Source organism: Nicotiana tabacum, chromosome 9 (assembly GCF_000715075.1).
Source record: "Nicotiana tabacum cultivar K326 chromosome 9, ASM71507v2, whole genome shotgun sequence".
NCBI classification, from domain to species: Eukaryota; Viridiplantae; Streptophyta; class Magnoliopsida; order Solanales; family Solanaceae; genus Nicotiana; species Nicotiana tabacum.
In genome coordinates this window covers 6706501-6722506 of record NC_134088.1, presented here as the reverse complement: position 1 = coordinate 6722506, position 16006 = coordinate 6706501, and the positions used below count along the sequence as shown (strand labels likewise).

General features: G+C 37.3%; 2 protein-coding genes and 1 pseudogene across 2 annotated transcripts; all 3 read left to right on the top strand.

The window, feature by feature from the left end:
- Positions 1 to 4769: 4769 nt before the first annotated feature.
- LOC107816902 (uncharacterized) lies at positions 4770 to 15600 on the top strand (annotated as a pseudogene).
- Positions 11156 to 11997, top strand: LOC142163779 (uncharacterized). Its single transcript, XM_075220918.1, has 2 exons — positions 11156 to 11298; positions 11406 to 11997. Exons 1-2 carry the CDS (start codon positions 11156 to 11158, stop codon positions 11995 to 11997), a joined length of 735 nt encoding a protein of 244 aa, XP_075077019.1.
- On the top strand, positions 11994 to 12783 carry LOC142163778 (uncharacterized). Its single transcript, XM_075220917.1, has 2 exons — positions 11994 to 12000; positions 12137 to 12783. The coding sequence occupies exons 1-2, from the start codon at positions 11994 to 11996 to the stop codon at positions 12781 to 12783; spliced, it is 654 nt and encodes a 217-aa protein (XP_075077018.1).
- Positions 15601 to 16006: the final 406 nt, after the last annotated feature.

Genomic DNA, 16006 nt, shown 5'->3' with positions numbered 1-16006 from the left:
TAGGAGAATATGTCTCCATATAATCAATTCCAGGCCTTTGGGAAAACCCGTGTGCCACAAGTCGTGCTTTATATCTAACAACTTTATTTTTATCATTTCGTTTTCGCACAAAAACCCATTTATACCCTACTGGCTTTATGCCTTCAAGTGTTCGAACTATGGGTCCGAAGACTTCACGTTTTCCAAGTGAAGTTAACTCTGCCTGGATAGCGTCTTTCCATTTTGGCCAATCATTTCTCTGTCTATATTCATTGACATATTTTGGTTCAAGATCCTCATCTTGTTGCATTATTTCAACAACAACATTATAAGCAAAAATGTTATCGATAACAATATTATTTCGGTTCCATCTTTTCCCGGTTGAGATGTAACTTATTGATATCTCTTCATTTTCATTATTTTTAGGTACCTGGACCTCCTCTAAGGTCTTATCATTTGTTACGTCTAGGGGCTCTTCTTGAGCCACTACCTCTGTGTTATGTTCACTTTGATCACTTGCTCCTTTTCTTCTTCAAGGATTTTTATCTTTAGAACCGATTGGTCTACCATGTTTCAAGCTTGGCTTAGACTCATTTGCTTTAATTAATTGTTCTGTCGGGATATCAATTCGAATTGGAGCATTAGCAGCTGGAATATGTGACTTAGTCACCCTTGGTAGGTTAGTGAATGCATCTGACAATTGATTTACAATATTTTGTAAATGAATAATCTTTTGAACCTCTTGTTCACATTGATTTGTTCGAGGATCTAAATGAGACAATGATAATGCATTCCAATCTATCTTCTTTTTCAGCTGCTTATTTTCTCCCCCTAATGTTGGATATACTGATTCATTAAAATGGCAATCAGAAAATCTTGCCGTAAATAAATCTCCAGTCATCGGCTCTAGATATTTTATAATAGAAGGAGATTCATATCCAACATATATCCCCAACCTTCTTTGAGGACCCATCTTTGTGCGTTGTGGTGGAGCAATTGGAACATATATCGCACAACCAAAGATCCTAAGATGGGAAATATTTGGCTCCTGACCAAAAGCCAATTGCAATGGGGAGACTTTATGATAACTTGTGGGCCTTATCCGCACAAGTATTGCTGCGTGCAAAATAGCATGACCCCATACTAAAATGGGAAGTTTTGTTCTCATAAGCATTGGTCTAGCAATTAATTGGAGGCGTTTGATCAATGATTCTACTAGATCATTTTGTGTATGAACATGAGCAACCGGATGCTCAATTGTTATCCCAGTTGAAATACAATAATCATTAAAGGCTTGGGATGTAAACTCACCGGCATTATCAAGACGAATTGTCTTAATTGCATAATCTGGAAATTGTGCTCTTAGCTTTATTATTTGAGCCAACAATCTCGCAAATGTCATATTGCGAGTTGATAGTAAGCACACATATGACCAACTTGTAGATGCATCTACCAAAACCATATAATATTTGAATGGTCCACATGGAGGGTGAATGGGCCCACATATATCACCCTGTATACGTTCCAGAAATGCAGGGGATTCCATCCTAACTTTAATAGTTGATGGTCTAATAATTAATTTTCCTTGAGAACACGCAGCACAAGAGAATTCCTTAAATTGAAGAATCTTCTGATTCTTCATTACATGTCCATGTGAATTCTCAATTATTTTACGCATCATATTAGAACCAGGATGGCCCAACCGGTCATGCCAAATAATAAAATTATCTTGATTAGTAAACTTCTCGTTTACTACGACATGTGTTTCAATCCTGCTAATACTTGTGTAGTATAAGCCGGAGGAAAGAGTAGGTAACATTTCAAGCACATATTTATTACCGGACATTATTGTACTAATATAAAGATATTCAATCTTTTCATCATTTGTAGTCTCAATATGATAACCATTTTGGCGAATATCTTTGAAACTTAATAAGTTCTTTGAGATTTACTACAATATAGTGCTTCATCAATAGCCAGATTTGTTCCTCCTGGTAGTAATAAATTGGCTCTTCCAGAACCTTCAATTAATCTTGTACTACCGGATATTGTATTAACATTCGCTTCTTTCATTACCAAATAAGAGAAATATCTCTTATCTTTTAAAATAGTGTATTGTAGCACTATCCAGAAGACATATATCATCTTTATTAATCTTGAGTCCAACTGAAGACTGGGAAATTTTCATATTCTTCATAAAAAAGACAAATAATACATCATAAGAAATATGAAAGACAAGCAGGAAAAAAACATTAAGAAATACATTAGAAATGTAGAAACTAGCAACACATGATGCATTAGGAAAATACACTCAAGAAAAATAAACTAGTTGCAAACATAAACATAACAACTTTTATAGCTTCATTCCCCAGTATGATGATTAGTTTGCAAACATAAACATAACAACTTTTATAGCTTCATTCCCCAGTAAGATGATTAGTTCTTCAGTCAATATCCTCAAAGAAGTCCCCAACTTCTAAATGAGTAATATTTGTTAGGCCTTCAAAATCATCATCTTTATATGCAAGATGTGCCTTAGAATCATATTTATTTGAGGGACCTGCTTCATCATCATTATTTTAAAAGGTCAAGTGTGCCTCCACATTATTTTCTTTTTTCTTGAGGGAGGCTTGATAAAGTTTGACAAAATGTTCTGGCGTACGACAAATGCGTGCCCAATGACCTCTCATATCACATCGGTGACACATACTAGTTTTACCTTTTGAATGATTAATTTGAGAACCCTTATTGTTCTCCAATTTATTTCCACCATAATGACGATAATTGTTTCGCCCCTACCACGTCCACGTTTACGACCATGTCCACGACCACGGTAATTATTTTATTTTCTTTTAAACTTATCATATGTTGCTACAACATTCTCTTCCGGAAATGTAGCTGACCCAGTGGGACGAGCTTCATGATTTTTCATTAATAGAGTATTATTCTGCTCAGCCACAAGTAGGCATGTGATTAACTCAGAATATTTCTTAAAACCTTTTTCACGGTATTGTTGTTGTAGTACCACATTTGAAGCGTGAAAAGTAGAAAATATTTTTTCCAATAAGTCATCATCTGTGATAGTGTCTCCACATAATTTTAATAGAGAACTTACTTTAAATATAACAGAATTATACTCACTTACGGTTTTAAAGTCTTGCAACCTTAAATGTATCACTCATACCGAGCTTTCGGTAATACCGTAAGTTTTAGGTGGTCATATCGATCCTTCAAATTAATCCATAATTCAAGTGGATCTTTTACGGTTAAATATTCAGTTCTAACCCTTCATGTAGATGATGACGAAGGAAAATCATGGCCTTCGCTTTATCCTGATTTGATGCTTCATTTCCTTGTATAATAGTATTTCCAAGACCTTTAGCGTCAAGGTGAATTTCAGCATCAAGAACCCATGATAAATAGTTCCTCCCGGTGATGTCAAGTGCCACAAATTCAAGTTTTGATAAATTTGACATAGTGAAAACTATCATAAAAGATGAATAAGTTAGAGAAATAATTATAATAATAAACAATTAATGAAAACAAAATGATTAAGGTAAAAGAAATGAAAATAGAGCTATATCATGTTAACAATCTACTATTTCATTTTATTCTTGCCATAAAGTAGAAATTACATACTTGTTTCATTTCACTTTATATTATTGATATATATGTGTTAATAGAACTGAACGTGACTAACATTATTTATATGTTCCAATAAATATAAAGTAATTAAACTATAAAATTATTGCTTGTCAATTTATTTCTCACAGTTCTTCAAAATGCCTTAAAGATATGTTTTGATCTAGGGAGTCCATGAATATTATAAGTATGACATTAGTGCATAGCTAGTTTGATGACTTTGAGGTCCTCTAAGAGTTGAGCACGGTAGGAAATAGTTATTTTATCACTGCAATATACTTAAACTATTTAAGATGCTCAAGCGCACAAGTAATCTACAAACAATGAGCATATGATATGTACTGCCATAAATAAAATGATTATAATGGTACATACCTTAATAAAATATGGCTCAACTTAGCGGGAGTTAACAATAAAATTAGAGCTTCGTGCTGATAACGTGTTATAAAATAAAAGCAATGCAGTAAAATGTAAACAAGAAGAGATAGAGAGAATGGAGAAGTGTTTTCTTCTTTCACTTTGGTGTAATTTTTTATTGCAATTACATGGCCTTTTATAGGCATAAAAAGTAAAGATGATGGACATAAAATAGGAAATTTAATCTTTAAGTTATTCACAACATGAGCATCCAATGTAGCATCCAATGTAGTATCCAATGTAGTATCCAAAGTAGTATCCAATGTACAAACTATTCGTAACATAACATTCTTTATCTAACATTCTTCAAACAAATATCTTATATAGTGACTTCGTACAATGACGAAGCAAGTAATTTCTTAAGGGTATTTAAATTTGGAAGAAGTGAGAAGAATTTTACGGATATTCAACATATGTTATATACTTTTAAACCTAATATTTTATTTATAAATAAAGTGTAATTTTTCAACTAAGGGTCCTTAAAATCCGGAAAAGGGCACATCCCAAGCAGGTGTGATGCACACAATCTGATCTGATGCAAACATCATTGGCTGATTCCACGAATCGAACCCGAGGTCACGCAGAAATAATTTTACCGTTGCTCCAAGGCTCCCCTTCAACTAACAAAATGCAAGTTGACAAAGTTACCCTCCGGTCCAACCATACCCGGTTTAGCAGTCCTAAAACCAGTTCTCCGGTGTGCAATCAACACCTACAAGAACCCCCTCCAATTCATTTCTCTCTCTTTCAACTCCAAGAAAAAAAAACAGTAAGCTCTCTTTCCCATTAGCAAATTCAAAATCAAATCTTTACATGTTCCCAATATTTTCTTTTCCCTCTAAACTTTGCCTGAAAATGTAGTAGTAGTAGTAGTGAAAGTAAAACCAAGAAAAGAAAAGAAGAGAAGAAAAGAAAAGCATGATGATTAATGGAGTATCACTTTATACTGTCAGCTTTTTCATTTCATTCATAGAATTATGAAGTTTTAAAAAGACAAAGTCTCAGTTCATCTCCTCGCTTCTAAAAGAAAGAGAAAATGCAGTATTTTTGGTACATTTTTTATTATAAAGTTTAGTTCTTTTATAGTATGTGTATGTTTGAAAATATGGGAACTTGAATCTTGTCTTTATTCAAAGGTGGATGAGATTTTTCTTGTGCATTTGAATATTTATAACTATGTTGAATATTTGATTCTACGGGGTTCAAAGTTTGAATCTTTGATTGAAAAAAGGTTGTAAATTGAGATGTTTATTATGTTGGGTCAGCCTTTTCTTGAGATTTTGAGTTTTCCTTAGTGTCGGCTTTAGTTCGAACATAATATTTGCTTTAAGAAATCCATTAAATATGTATAAATTATTAATGTAGAACCTAGTAACTTAAAACGACTAGAATCCCGAACCCATAAGCTTGAAATCCTGGTTCCGCCTTTGCTCACAGGCTAGAACTATGTTTTTTGCTACATTTTATATTATTAGTTTAGTTTTTATGTAATATATGTATGTATGAAAATTTTGGAACTTGAATCTAGTCCTTAGTCAAAGGTGGATGAGATTTTAGTGTGTATTTGAGCATTAGTTTAACGAGGCTTAAAGTTTGAATCTCTGGTTGGAAAAAAAATTGTAATTTGAGATGTTTGTGATGTTGGGTCAGCCTTTTCTTGAGATTTTGAGTTTTCCTACTATGAAATCACACACACACATACAAAGGCCAAAGATGTCTTTTATACATTTTCTATAACAAAGTTTAGTTCTTTTTAATATATGTATGTATGAAAATATGGGAACTTCAATCTTGGTTTGTCAATGTGGATGAGATTTTCATGTGCATTAGAATTTTAATGATATCTTGAGTGTTTAATTTCATGGGGTTTAAAGTTTGAACCTTTGATTGGAAAAAAATTGTGATTTGAGATGTTTATGATGTTGGGTCAGCCTTTTCTTGAGATTTATGAGTTTTCCTATTGTGATAATTTCAGTGTCAGTAGTTGAATTGTCATTTCAGAGATTTTGGGTTTAAGGTCTAGTATTTATGGCTTTGTGCAAGGAGGTTTGTGTTATGCCAATCTTGGAATTCTGGTGCTGAAATGGTTATATAAGTGATATTTTACTTTCTGGATAAGATTCAAAGTTGTGTGAAGTGTAATTTTGTTGGGGTTTTCCAGTTGTCTGTACAACAACTACTACTATGCCTCGGTCCCAATCAAAGTTGGGGTCGGCAATATGAATCGAGTCTGTAAGGAGGGTGTGGTGGTTTACTAAGATCTCAGGGGTTTTGCTTAGTGATGTTGAGAATCTCTGTGCTGCAGAAAGGAGGTAGGTGTGGGAAAATCTCGAGGATTCGGAGGGTTAAAGTTGAAATTGGTGAAGGAATAAGGGAAGTTTGCATAAAATGTCGGGGGTTTCAAGAATAAGGTCAATGAATGTGGCTGATACAGAAGTAAGGCAAATCTTTGGACCAGCTGAGATAAGGCACAGAGGTCACTTGGTTCAAGAAAACCAGTTTCAAAGCCTATTAGAAAGGCGGAAAAGGAAGAGGAATCTACTGAGGAAGTTGAGGTAGAGGAGGATGAGAATGGTCGTCGATTATCACCTTTATTGCTATCTGTCAAAGTTCCTAAAATACTTCAGCGACAAGACTTGTTATTGCATTCAAATATGTCGCTCAGTGATTCATGTTCTTCTGATGCTTCTACTGATTCATTTCATAGTAGAGCTTCAACTGGAAGAATCTATAGAACCCGTAGTACTACTCCTTGTAGGAGGAAGCAATTTCCATCGAAGTCTAAAAGCATTATCTCGGACGATGTATCAGATTCTTCGCCTGAAGGTTTGCAATCAAAGAAAAGGTGTACTTGGGTGACTCCTAATACTGGTATTTTCTTGATTCTTCCATTTAGAAGATCCAGATTTTGATTTTTCAGATGCTTCTGATTATATGTTTTCGTGGTAGTTAGGCCAATCTTTGGAGCAACAGTCTCCCTGTGACCTATAAGTCACGGGTTTCGAGCCGTGAAATCAATCACTAATGCTTGGATTAAGGTAAGATGCCTACCTTACACCTCGGGGGTGCGGCCCTTCTCCGGACCCTATGTGAACGCGGGATGCTTCTTGCACCGGCACTGCCTTTTGTGGTAGTTAGGAATTCCTTATATTAGAAGGTTCATTCATAGAGAGAACTGAAGTGTAGAGAAGTACAAATCTTTTTATGACTTGAAACCACATCAGAACTTACCCTTCAAGAACTGAAGGGAGTTTAAGGTTTCTAGGGTTGTATAATCGATTGGTTAACGTTAACATGTCGATTACTTTCTCCCAAAGCTATAACAGGAGACAATATGTAATCTCTCTCAACCTTTTAAGTACTGAAACATAGTTCTGAAATCTGAATTTTGCATTTTAACATGTACTGAGGTATCTATAGCAGCAACTAATATTAGGTGAAATATTAGAATAAGTTACAAGTTCCAAACAGAGTTCTTTTCAATTTCTGAACTTCATTCAAACTTTTCTTGTGTGAGAAAAGAGGCGTTATAGTCGGCACCTACAAGAAAAGTGCCATATAGCGGTTTCTCTAGTTATTTTATTTGTAGTGTCTCTTGTCCTGAAAAATCAATCAATTTCTACTTCTCAAAGAACATAAAAAAGGCAGCCTGGTGCACAAAGCATCCCGCGTTCACGTAGGGTAGAGAGAAGGGTCGCACCCTAAAGGATGTGATGTAGACAGCCTACCCTAATGCAAACATTAGTGGCTGATTCCACGGCTCGAACATCAACAACAACAACAACTACCCAGTATAATCCCACCAAGTGGGGTCTCCACGGCTCGAACATCACTGAGGAGAAATATTGGCTTGGTTGCGAAGAGCTAGATAACCAATATTTGGGGAATATATTTGTAGCCTAAAGTATAGCTTACACGATGTATATTACCTCTTATGTAGGACCCTTGAACTTTCAACTTCTTATACTGCTCTTTTCAATCAGATCCATCATACGCAAATTTCCACGATGAAGAATGGGGAATTCCAGTACATGATGACAAGTAAGTTTCTAGATTTTTGTTCAGAGCATCCTTCACAAAATACAGATGCTAATTCTTGTTGTATTAGTTCAGGAGATTTTTTGAACTCCTTGTTCTTTGTGGAGCTTTGGCTGAACTCACTTGGCCTTCCATTCTTAGCAAAAGACATATTCAGGTACTCGCGTTGATAATTCCTTGCTTTAAACTATTCATGTTATAGGCTATACTCGGACTCTCCGAAAATATCACCGGATGCATGTAAGATCCTCCTAAAGTAGTGTATTTTTGGAGGATCCGACACGAGTACGGCAGTATTTTGGAGAATCCGTGCAACATAGCTTAAGGTAGGATAAACTAACAGTAACTTAGTTCTTCTCTCCTCTCTTCTGCTCTATAATAACAACAAGAAGAAAAAACAAAGACACTACGTGCAACCAACATATTTAATGGATTTCTTAATACAAAAATAGGATGTAAGCAAAATCTACTGGACTCGTCCAAATCCGTAAACAATACACTACCTCCGCCCCAGTCTGTTGCTCTTTATTCAGTTAGCTTTTGTAAATACCTACCTCGACTATATATGCACTCGTGTACTAACTAATTTAGAGGTACAATGGCTAATAAAACTGTTATAGAGTCAAAAACTTCTAGCTGTTAAAATATTTCAGTAGTTATTGCAACTAAATTTGTGCATGTTTTGCTTGTATCAGATCATAGATGAATTTGGGTCATTTGACAAGTATATCTGGAGCTTTGTGAACTACAAGCCAATAGTTGGCAGATTCCGATATCCTCGTCAAGTTCCGGTAAAGACCTCAAAAGCGGACGTGATTAGTAAAGACCTGGTTCGGAGAGGTTTCCGGGGCGTGGGACCCACTGTTGTTTATTCCTTCATGCAGGTTGCTGGCATAACAAATGACCATCTTATTAGCTGCTTCAGATTTCAGGACTGTGTGGCAGCTACTGAAGTAAAACAGAAGGATCTAAATGAAGATAATAATACTGAGGTAGCAAAAGCCAATGAAGCCGTTACAGTTAAAAAACTTTCTCTCTCTTCTTTCTTAAGCTCTCAGGCACACTCCCCGAGGAGCCTGAGAACAAGGAATTCTGAGAATCCATAAACACCATTAGCACGCCGATCAAGTTCTGACCACCCCTCTGAAAGTAGCTCCGATAAAATACCCCTCATGCGCCCCCACGCGCAGCCAGTCTCCGGCAAGAAAATTGCCACGCGCCGTCGCGTGAGCACAATTCCGACCACTTTTCAAAAAAATTTCTTTTGGACAGCACAATCACTGGGGAATTCCGACCACAACCATACAACCATTTCTGAATTCCGAAAACTTTTATTTTTTCCGGTGGCAGGAACCCTTCTCTGTCCAGATTTCTGGTTCCTGTTCCTCTTTATTTCCGAGCTTTCTAGCTCACTGTGATAATTTCCAAACAACCTTTAAATTTCATAAACTGAGCAGCTGGTTAGTACAATATGGGAGACAACATGATATATTTCAACGCAGGATTCAAATCTTTCGACATCACCAGTTGGAACTCTAACAAAGACACATGGTTTGAATGGGTTGAGAGAAGTCGCAACATGATGAGAAGATCATCCATGGGCAGAAAGGCAATGGAATGGATCTGCTTTGCACTTAAAGAAGCCTCGACAGATCAAAACAATCTAGTGAAGAGATGGAAGTACAAGGAGCAAATGACAGAACATTTCTGTACCAGGAAATTTAACGCTCATGGAAGATATATGAGTATTCTGTCATTGAAGGGAGAAGGGAGGTCAGTGATAATACTCCCAGAGGTAACTCTGAACTCTGGCTGGAAAGACATAGCAGCTAAGATAGAAAGATTCATTTATCAGACCACCAGGCTGAATTCCATAGTACCATCCAGAAACACTGTGGAAAATCTCTCTTATGCCCAAGCAGTTAAGGAGAGTAAATGGCAGTCCAATACACTTCGAGAGGCAAGGGTCAACGCGAACAATGGGGAAATCTCTGTTATGGAACCTACTGGAGGAGAGGACACAGACTTACTAAAAAGATGCATTATCGGGTCTTTTGGGAAAGAAATCAATGAGAGACCCACTTTAGCAGACATAAGGCGATGGGCTAGTGCTTCATGGAGCAAAGCATATGGAGTAAACATATATGAAATGACAGGAAACATGTTTCTTTTTGAATTTCCAAACAGATTCATGGCATAGCAGATTGTGCAAGGAGAATGGAGATGGAAAAAGTTCAAGCTTCATCTGGAATGGTGGAATCATACTGCCGGTTGCTTTCCAAACTCACAAATTGAGGAAACATGCTGGATTAGAGCCATGGGGATTCCTTTACATCTATGGTCACAAAAGATCTTCAAAGAAATAGGAGATCTCTGTGGGGGATGGTTAGCTACAGAAGAAGAAACTGATCTCAAAAACCATCTTAAGTGGGCAAGAATCAAAATTGCTGGTGATGGCAGGAAGACTCCCAATGAGGTTGGGATTGAAAGAGACGGTACCAAATTTTTCATCCCAATCTGGGCTGAAAGAAAGACACGGTATGAGCTAAACACGTGTAAAGGAAAGGCAAGTGGACAATTTACACAAGGTTCAACTTCGATGAATCAGAGTAGTAAAGTGTCAAAAATCAAGCTGAAATCCTATGACCCCGATATGGCTGCACAAGTCATTTTTAATGACCTCTCGTGTGAGTTTTCTGATGATACTGGGCTGAAGCTTTATATCGAGGAAATGGGAGGACCTTCTTACTCAGGGGCAAAAGAGTCCTCTCCAGGGGATCAAACCACTAATGTGAATCTTGAAAGTATGCAAAAGGAAACACTTATCAGTTGCAGTCAGCCAGAAGGTGGAGTAGATTTAGCAAGACTGGAACAGAAGGAAGGGGAGCAAAGCATAAACTCAAAGATGGGGAATGATCATGTGGGAAGTGCTTTGGAACATCTAATGCAATTTAGCTCTATCCAAGAGTGGGAAATCGAGGAGGTGAATCCTATAGCAGTTCAGCAACACAATCCATTATTGGATAAAGACATGGATGCAACAATATAGGTCCACCAAAATATGATCAAATTGGGGAAAATGTTTGGAGTAGATTTCCAAGGACATGAAGAAGAAGCACTGGAATTGTTAATGCAAATTGACAGCTGCAGACAGGTAAGAAGGGTGGAGACAGAGTTGGAGGTGAAGAAACAAAGATTCAAAGGATCACTGGAATTAAAAGGGTTAACTTCTTTCGATGTCAAATTCAAGAGTGACGGGAAAAGGAGTAGGGGAAGAGATCTATCAATCATTTCTATATGATGATCAAAGTAATTTCCTGGAATGTAAGGGGATTAAACGATAAGAAGAAAAGGGAGATAATAAAAAATCAAGTGCAGAATTGGAGGGCAGACATTATATGCATTCAAGAAACAAAAGTCGAGGGGGATATCGAGGAAATAGTCAGGCAAATATGGGGTGGTAGATGGGTGAGGTATGCAAGTTTAGAAGCTAGCGGCACGAGAGGGGGGATTTTGTTGTTATGGGATTGCAGAGTATGGAAAGGGGAGGTGTTACAGACTGGTGCATACACTTTGACGTGCAAGTTTGACGCTCTTTTACAGAATTTTCAATGTCACATAACAGGAGTGTATGCTCCAAATTGTAGAATAGAAAGGAAAAAAGTATGGAGAGAAATTGGTGCAGTGAGGGGATTGATGGAAGGTCCTTGGGCGGTTTGTGGCGATTTTAACGTTACAAGGTACCCTTCTGAAAAACGGGAAGGTTCAAGGAGGTCCAGAGCGATGGTGGAGTTCTCGGATTTTATAGAAGATATGGAGTTGATAGACCTTCGACTTGAAGGAGGAAACTATACTTGGTTCAAAGGGGACAATCATACAGCGGCTTCAAGAATTGATAGATTTCTCATTTCAGAAGAATGAGATGTAAGGTTCAGAAACATCAAGTAAACTATCCAACAAAGGTTGATTTCGGACCATTCACCGGTGGCTCTATACTGTGGTGCGTGGGAACAAGCTAAATCATACTTTAAGTTTGAAAATTGGTGGCTGAATGTGGAAGGTTTTGAGGACAGAATTAGAGAGTGGTGGGGATCTTTTGAATTCTCAGGAAGACCTGATTACATTTTAGCTTGCAAGCTAAAAGCTCTCAAGGGCAAGCTAAAAGGATGGAACAGAAGTTACGAAGGCAATTTGGGACTGCAAAAATCAAAATTGCTAAGTCAACTAGCAGATTTTGAGACAACGCAACAACTAAGAGCGTTGACAGAGAAGGAATCAGTCAGGAAAGCAGCTACTCTAATGGAGATTGAGGTGCAACTCAAGAATGAAGAAATGACATGGAGACAAAAATCAAGAGCTTTGTGGCTCAAAGAAGGGGATAGGAATACAAAATTTTTCCATCGGACTGCAAATGCACGCAAGAGAAACAACAACATTGACCAAATAATGATTCGACATGAAGTAGTCGAGGATCCAGAAAGAATAGAGAACGAGATCATTGAATTCTACAAGGAGCTATACACAGAACCTGAACAGTGGAGACCAACAGTCAATTTCGAAAATAGTTCAAGCATTTCTGAATCAGAAAGGGAGTCTTTACAGACTAACTTTGAGGAACAAGAAGTGTTGAGCAATCTGAAGATGTGTGCAAGTGACAAAGCTCCAGATCCAGATGGATACACAATGGGTTTTTTCAGAAAGTGTTGAGACATTTTGAAGGAAGATATCATGGCGGCTTTTAACAACTTCCATTCACAGGAGATGTTTGAGAAAAGCTTCAATGCAACATATATAGCTTTGATTCCAAAGAAGACAGGTGCGAAAGAATTGAGAGATTTCAGACCGATCAGTCTGATAGGGAGCTTTTACAAACTGCTCTCAAAAGTCTTAACTGAAAGACTTAAGAGGGTGGTTGGGAAAATTGTCGATGCTCAACAAATGGCGTTCATCAAAGGAAGGCAAATAATTGATGCAGTGATGATTGCCAATGAAGCTGTGGATTCAAGAATAAAAAAGAAAGAACCTGGAATCTTATGCAAATTGGATATCGAGAAGGCCTATGATCATGTGAACTGGAGCTTCCTACTAAGAATGTTAGAACAAATGGGTTTTGGGCAAAAATGGATTAGATGGATGAAATTTTGCATATCTACTGTGAAATTCTCCATTCTTATAAATGGAAGTCCTAAAGGTTATTTTCACTCACACAGAGGTCTCAGACAAGGTGATCCTTTATCTCCCTTTCTATTCATCATAGCCATGGAAGGATTGAACAACATGATCAAAACGGCTAAAGTCAGTGGTTGGGTTAAAGGATTTGAGGTAAACAGGAGTGGGACTAACAATCTAGAGATCACACATCTCCAATATGCTGATGATACTCTAGTCTTCTGTGATGCTGACAAAGACCAACTTAGATTCTTAAGGATCATTTTAGTTTTATTTGAGGGAGTATCAGGATTACACATTAACTGGAGAAAGAGCAATATTTTTCCCATTAATGAAGTTAACAACATGGGGCAACTGACTCAGATATTGGGAGGAGAAGTTGGGTCCCTACCAACTGTTTACCTTGGGATGCCTCTTGGTGCAAGATCCAAATCAAAAGAAATCTGGAATTCAGTCATAGAAAAGTGTGAGAAGAAGTTGTCAAGATGGAAATCGCAATACCTATCATTGGGGGGTAGGCTAGTTCTAATCAACTCAGTATTAGACTCACTACCTACTTATATGATGTCTTTGTTCCCAATTCCAGCAGGCATTTTACAGAGATTGGACAAACTTCGAAGAACATTCCTTTGGCAAGGCAATAAGGAGAAAAAGATCTTCCATTTAGTCAATTGGAAGACGCTAACAATGGATAAAAAACAAGGCGGATTGGGGATAAGGAATTTGAAGAACCAAAGCAAGGCTTTTAGAATTAAATGGTTATGGAAGTACTCCAAAGAACCCCAATCTTTATGGGCCAAAGTGATCAAAGCAAAGTATGGTGAAGAAAACAACTGGGTGTCAAAAATAGTCAGAACATCATATGGAGTAAGTGTGTGGAAATCCATCAGAACTTTGGCCAATAATGAAGAATCACTCCTCCATAAGAGTGAACAAAGGAAGGAACACATCATTTTGGAATGATAACTGGTTAGGAATTGGAAGCTTAAAGGAAAGATACCCAGATATGTTCGGTTTAGCACAAAACCAGCATAACACAGTAGCTGATATGAGGAGTTGTCAAGGATGAGAAATAGCTCTAAGAAGACAGCTGAATGACTGGGAGATAACAAGATTAACTGACCTCTACAAAGAGCTGGAAGCATTTACAGGATTACAGGAAGGGTTGGATTCAATATGGTGGAAGAGGCACAACAGAGGGGTTTACCGAGTGAAGGATGCATATAAGATTTTGAATCATAATAATCAACAGGTAGACACATGGCCTTGGAAACATATATGGAAAACAAAGATTCCATACAAGGTAGCTTGCTTCACTTGGCTACTAGCAAAGGAGGCGGTTTTAACCCAGGATAATCTCATAAAAAGGGGAATTTCTCTGTGTTCAAGATGTTTTCTGTGTGGGGAAAATGCAGAAACTGTCAACCATTTGTTTCTACATTGCAAGATTACAGACCAACTATGGAAAATCTTTATTAGTCTTAGGGGTATTTCATGGTCAATGTCATACAGGATTAAAGATGTCCTTTATAGCTGGGAAGAAGCTGGAGCTGAAGCAACTAGCAGAGATAGATGGAGGACTGTTCCGGCTTGTATTTGGTGGACAGTCTGGAGGGAAAGGAACACTAGATGTTTTGAAGACAGAAGCAATCCACTGCAGAAGATCAAACTCAATTGTATTCTTCTATTTTGTTTTTGGTGCAAACAGATGTACACAGAAGATACATTGACAATCATAGACATACTAAGAGCTTGCTAGGTCTCAAATTAGAATATCTACAAATTCTCTCAATGTAAATTTGGTTTTCAGTGCAACCTATGTACTGATATTTATAATATATACAATAGTTACCAATTCAAAAAAAAAAGCCAATGAAGCCGTTGAAGCAGAGATGTGCAGATCGATCGATGAACTGAGTTTCTCATTGGCTTGATTGAGCCATTGTGTGTTTTAATGAGACAATTCAGAGCTTACTTGGTCTATCAGAAACAACCTTTCTACCTTCACAGAATAGGGGTAAGGTCTGCGTACACACTACCTCTCCAGGCCCCACTTGTGGAATTCAACTGGGTGGTTGTTGTTGTTGTAATTCAGAGCTTACTTGTAACATCTGGTTATCATCTAAGCTCACACAGATTTAGTAGCAGAACTGGTCGTGTACAGAAACAACGTCGATTCCTCTGCATTATAGATTCTTAGATTTGTAGATTATTATTACTAGATGAAAATTGAGTTAAGTAGTGGTAACTTTTGTTGTGTACAGTGTGTAATGTTATTATTACAACTTAAAATGCTACAATCTTAAACATCTTTTCTGAGTCTGGGAAAACAGAAAGTAAGGCATCCTGTTATTATTGTACCTGGAATTAAATATGCATCTATATGTCGGGACTTATCTGTGTGGTGGGACGAAACACATAAAGTGTCAATTAGGCGCATGGCTGCTATTAAGTAGAAATGACACCAGGTAGCTACTCTAAAGGGTTGCTATTTTAAGAATTAGCCGGAGCATCCTGAATTTCAAATTTTTAAGACAAAAATACCCCGGCTAATCTCTAAATAGGATCCTTGAGAATGGCTATTTGTTCACGTGCCCCGCTATTAACTCGTGTGAGATTTCTTGGTTATTGAGAAAAACTCCCAGAGTTGTCTAACCATGCAGCTCTTGCTCATAGTGTTCTGCCAATTTCCAAACTGTAGGTTGGCCCCTTAATTCTTGAAATGGTAAATGAGAAGCAAATGATTGTTGGAGATGGACAA

Coding starts and splice junctions, on each gene's coding strand:
- LOC142163779 (XM_075220918.1), top strand. CDS start 11,156: ATGTTTGGAGTAGATTTCCAAGGACATGAAGAAGAAGCACTGGAATTG. Junction 11,299..11,405: donor GGATCACTGGAATTAAAAGG/GTTAACTTCTTT, acceptor CTGGAATGTAAG/GGGATTAAACGATAAGAAGA.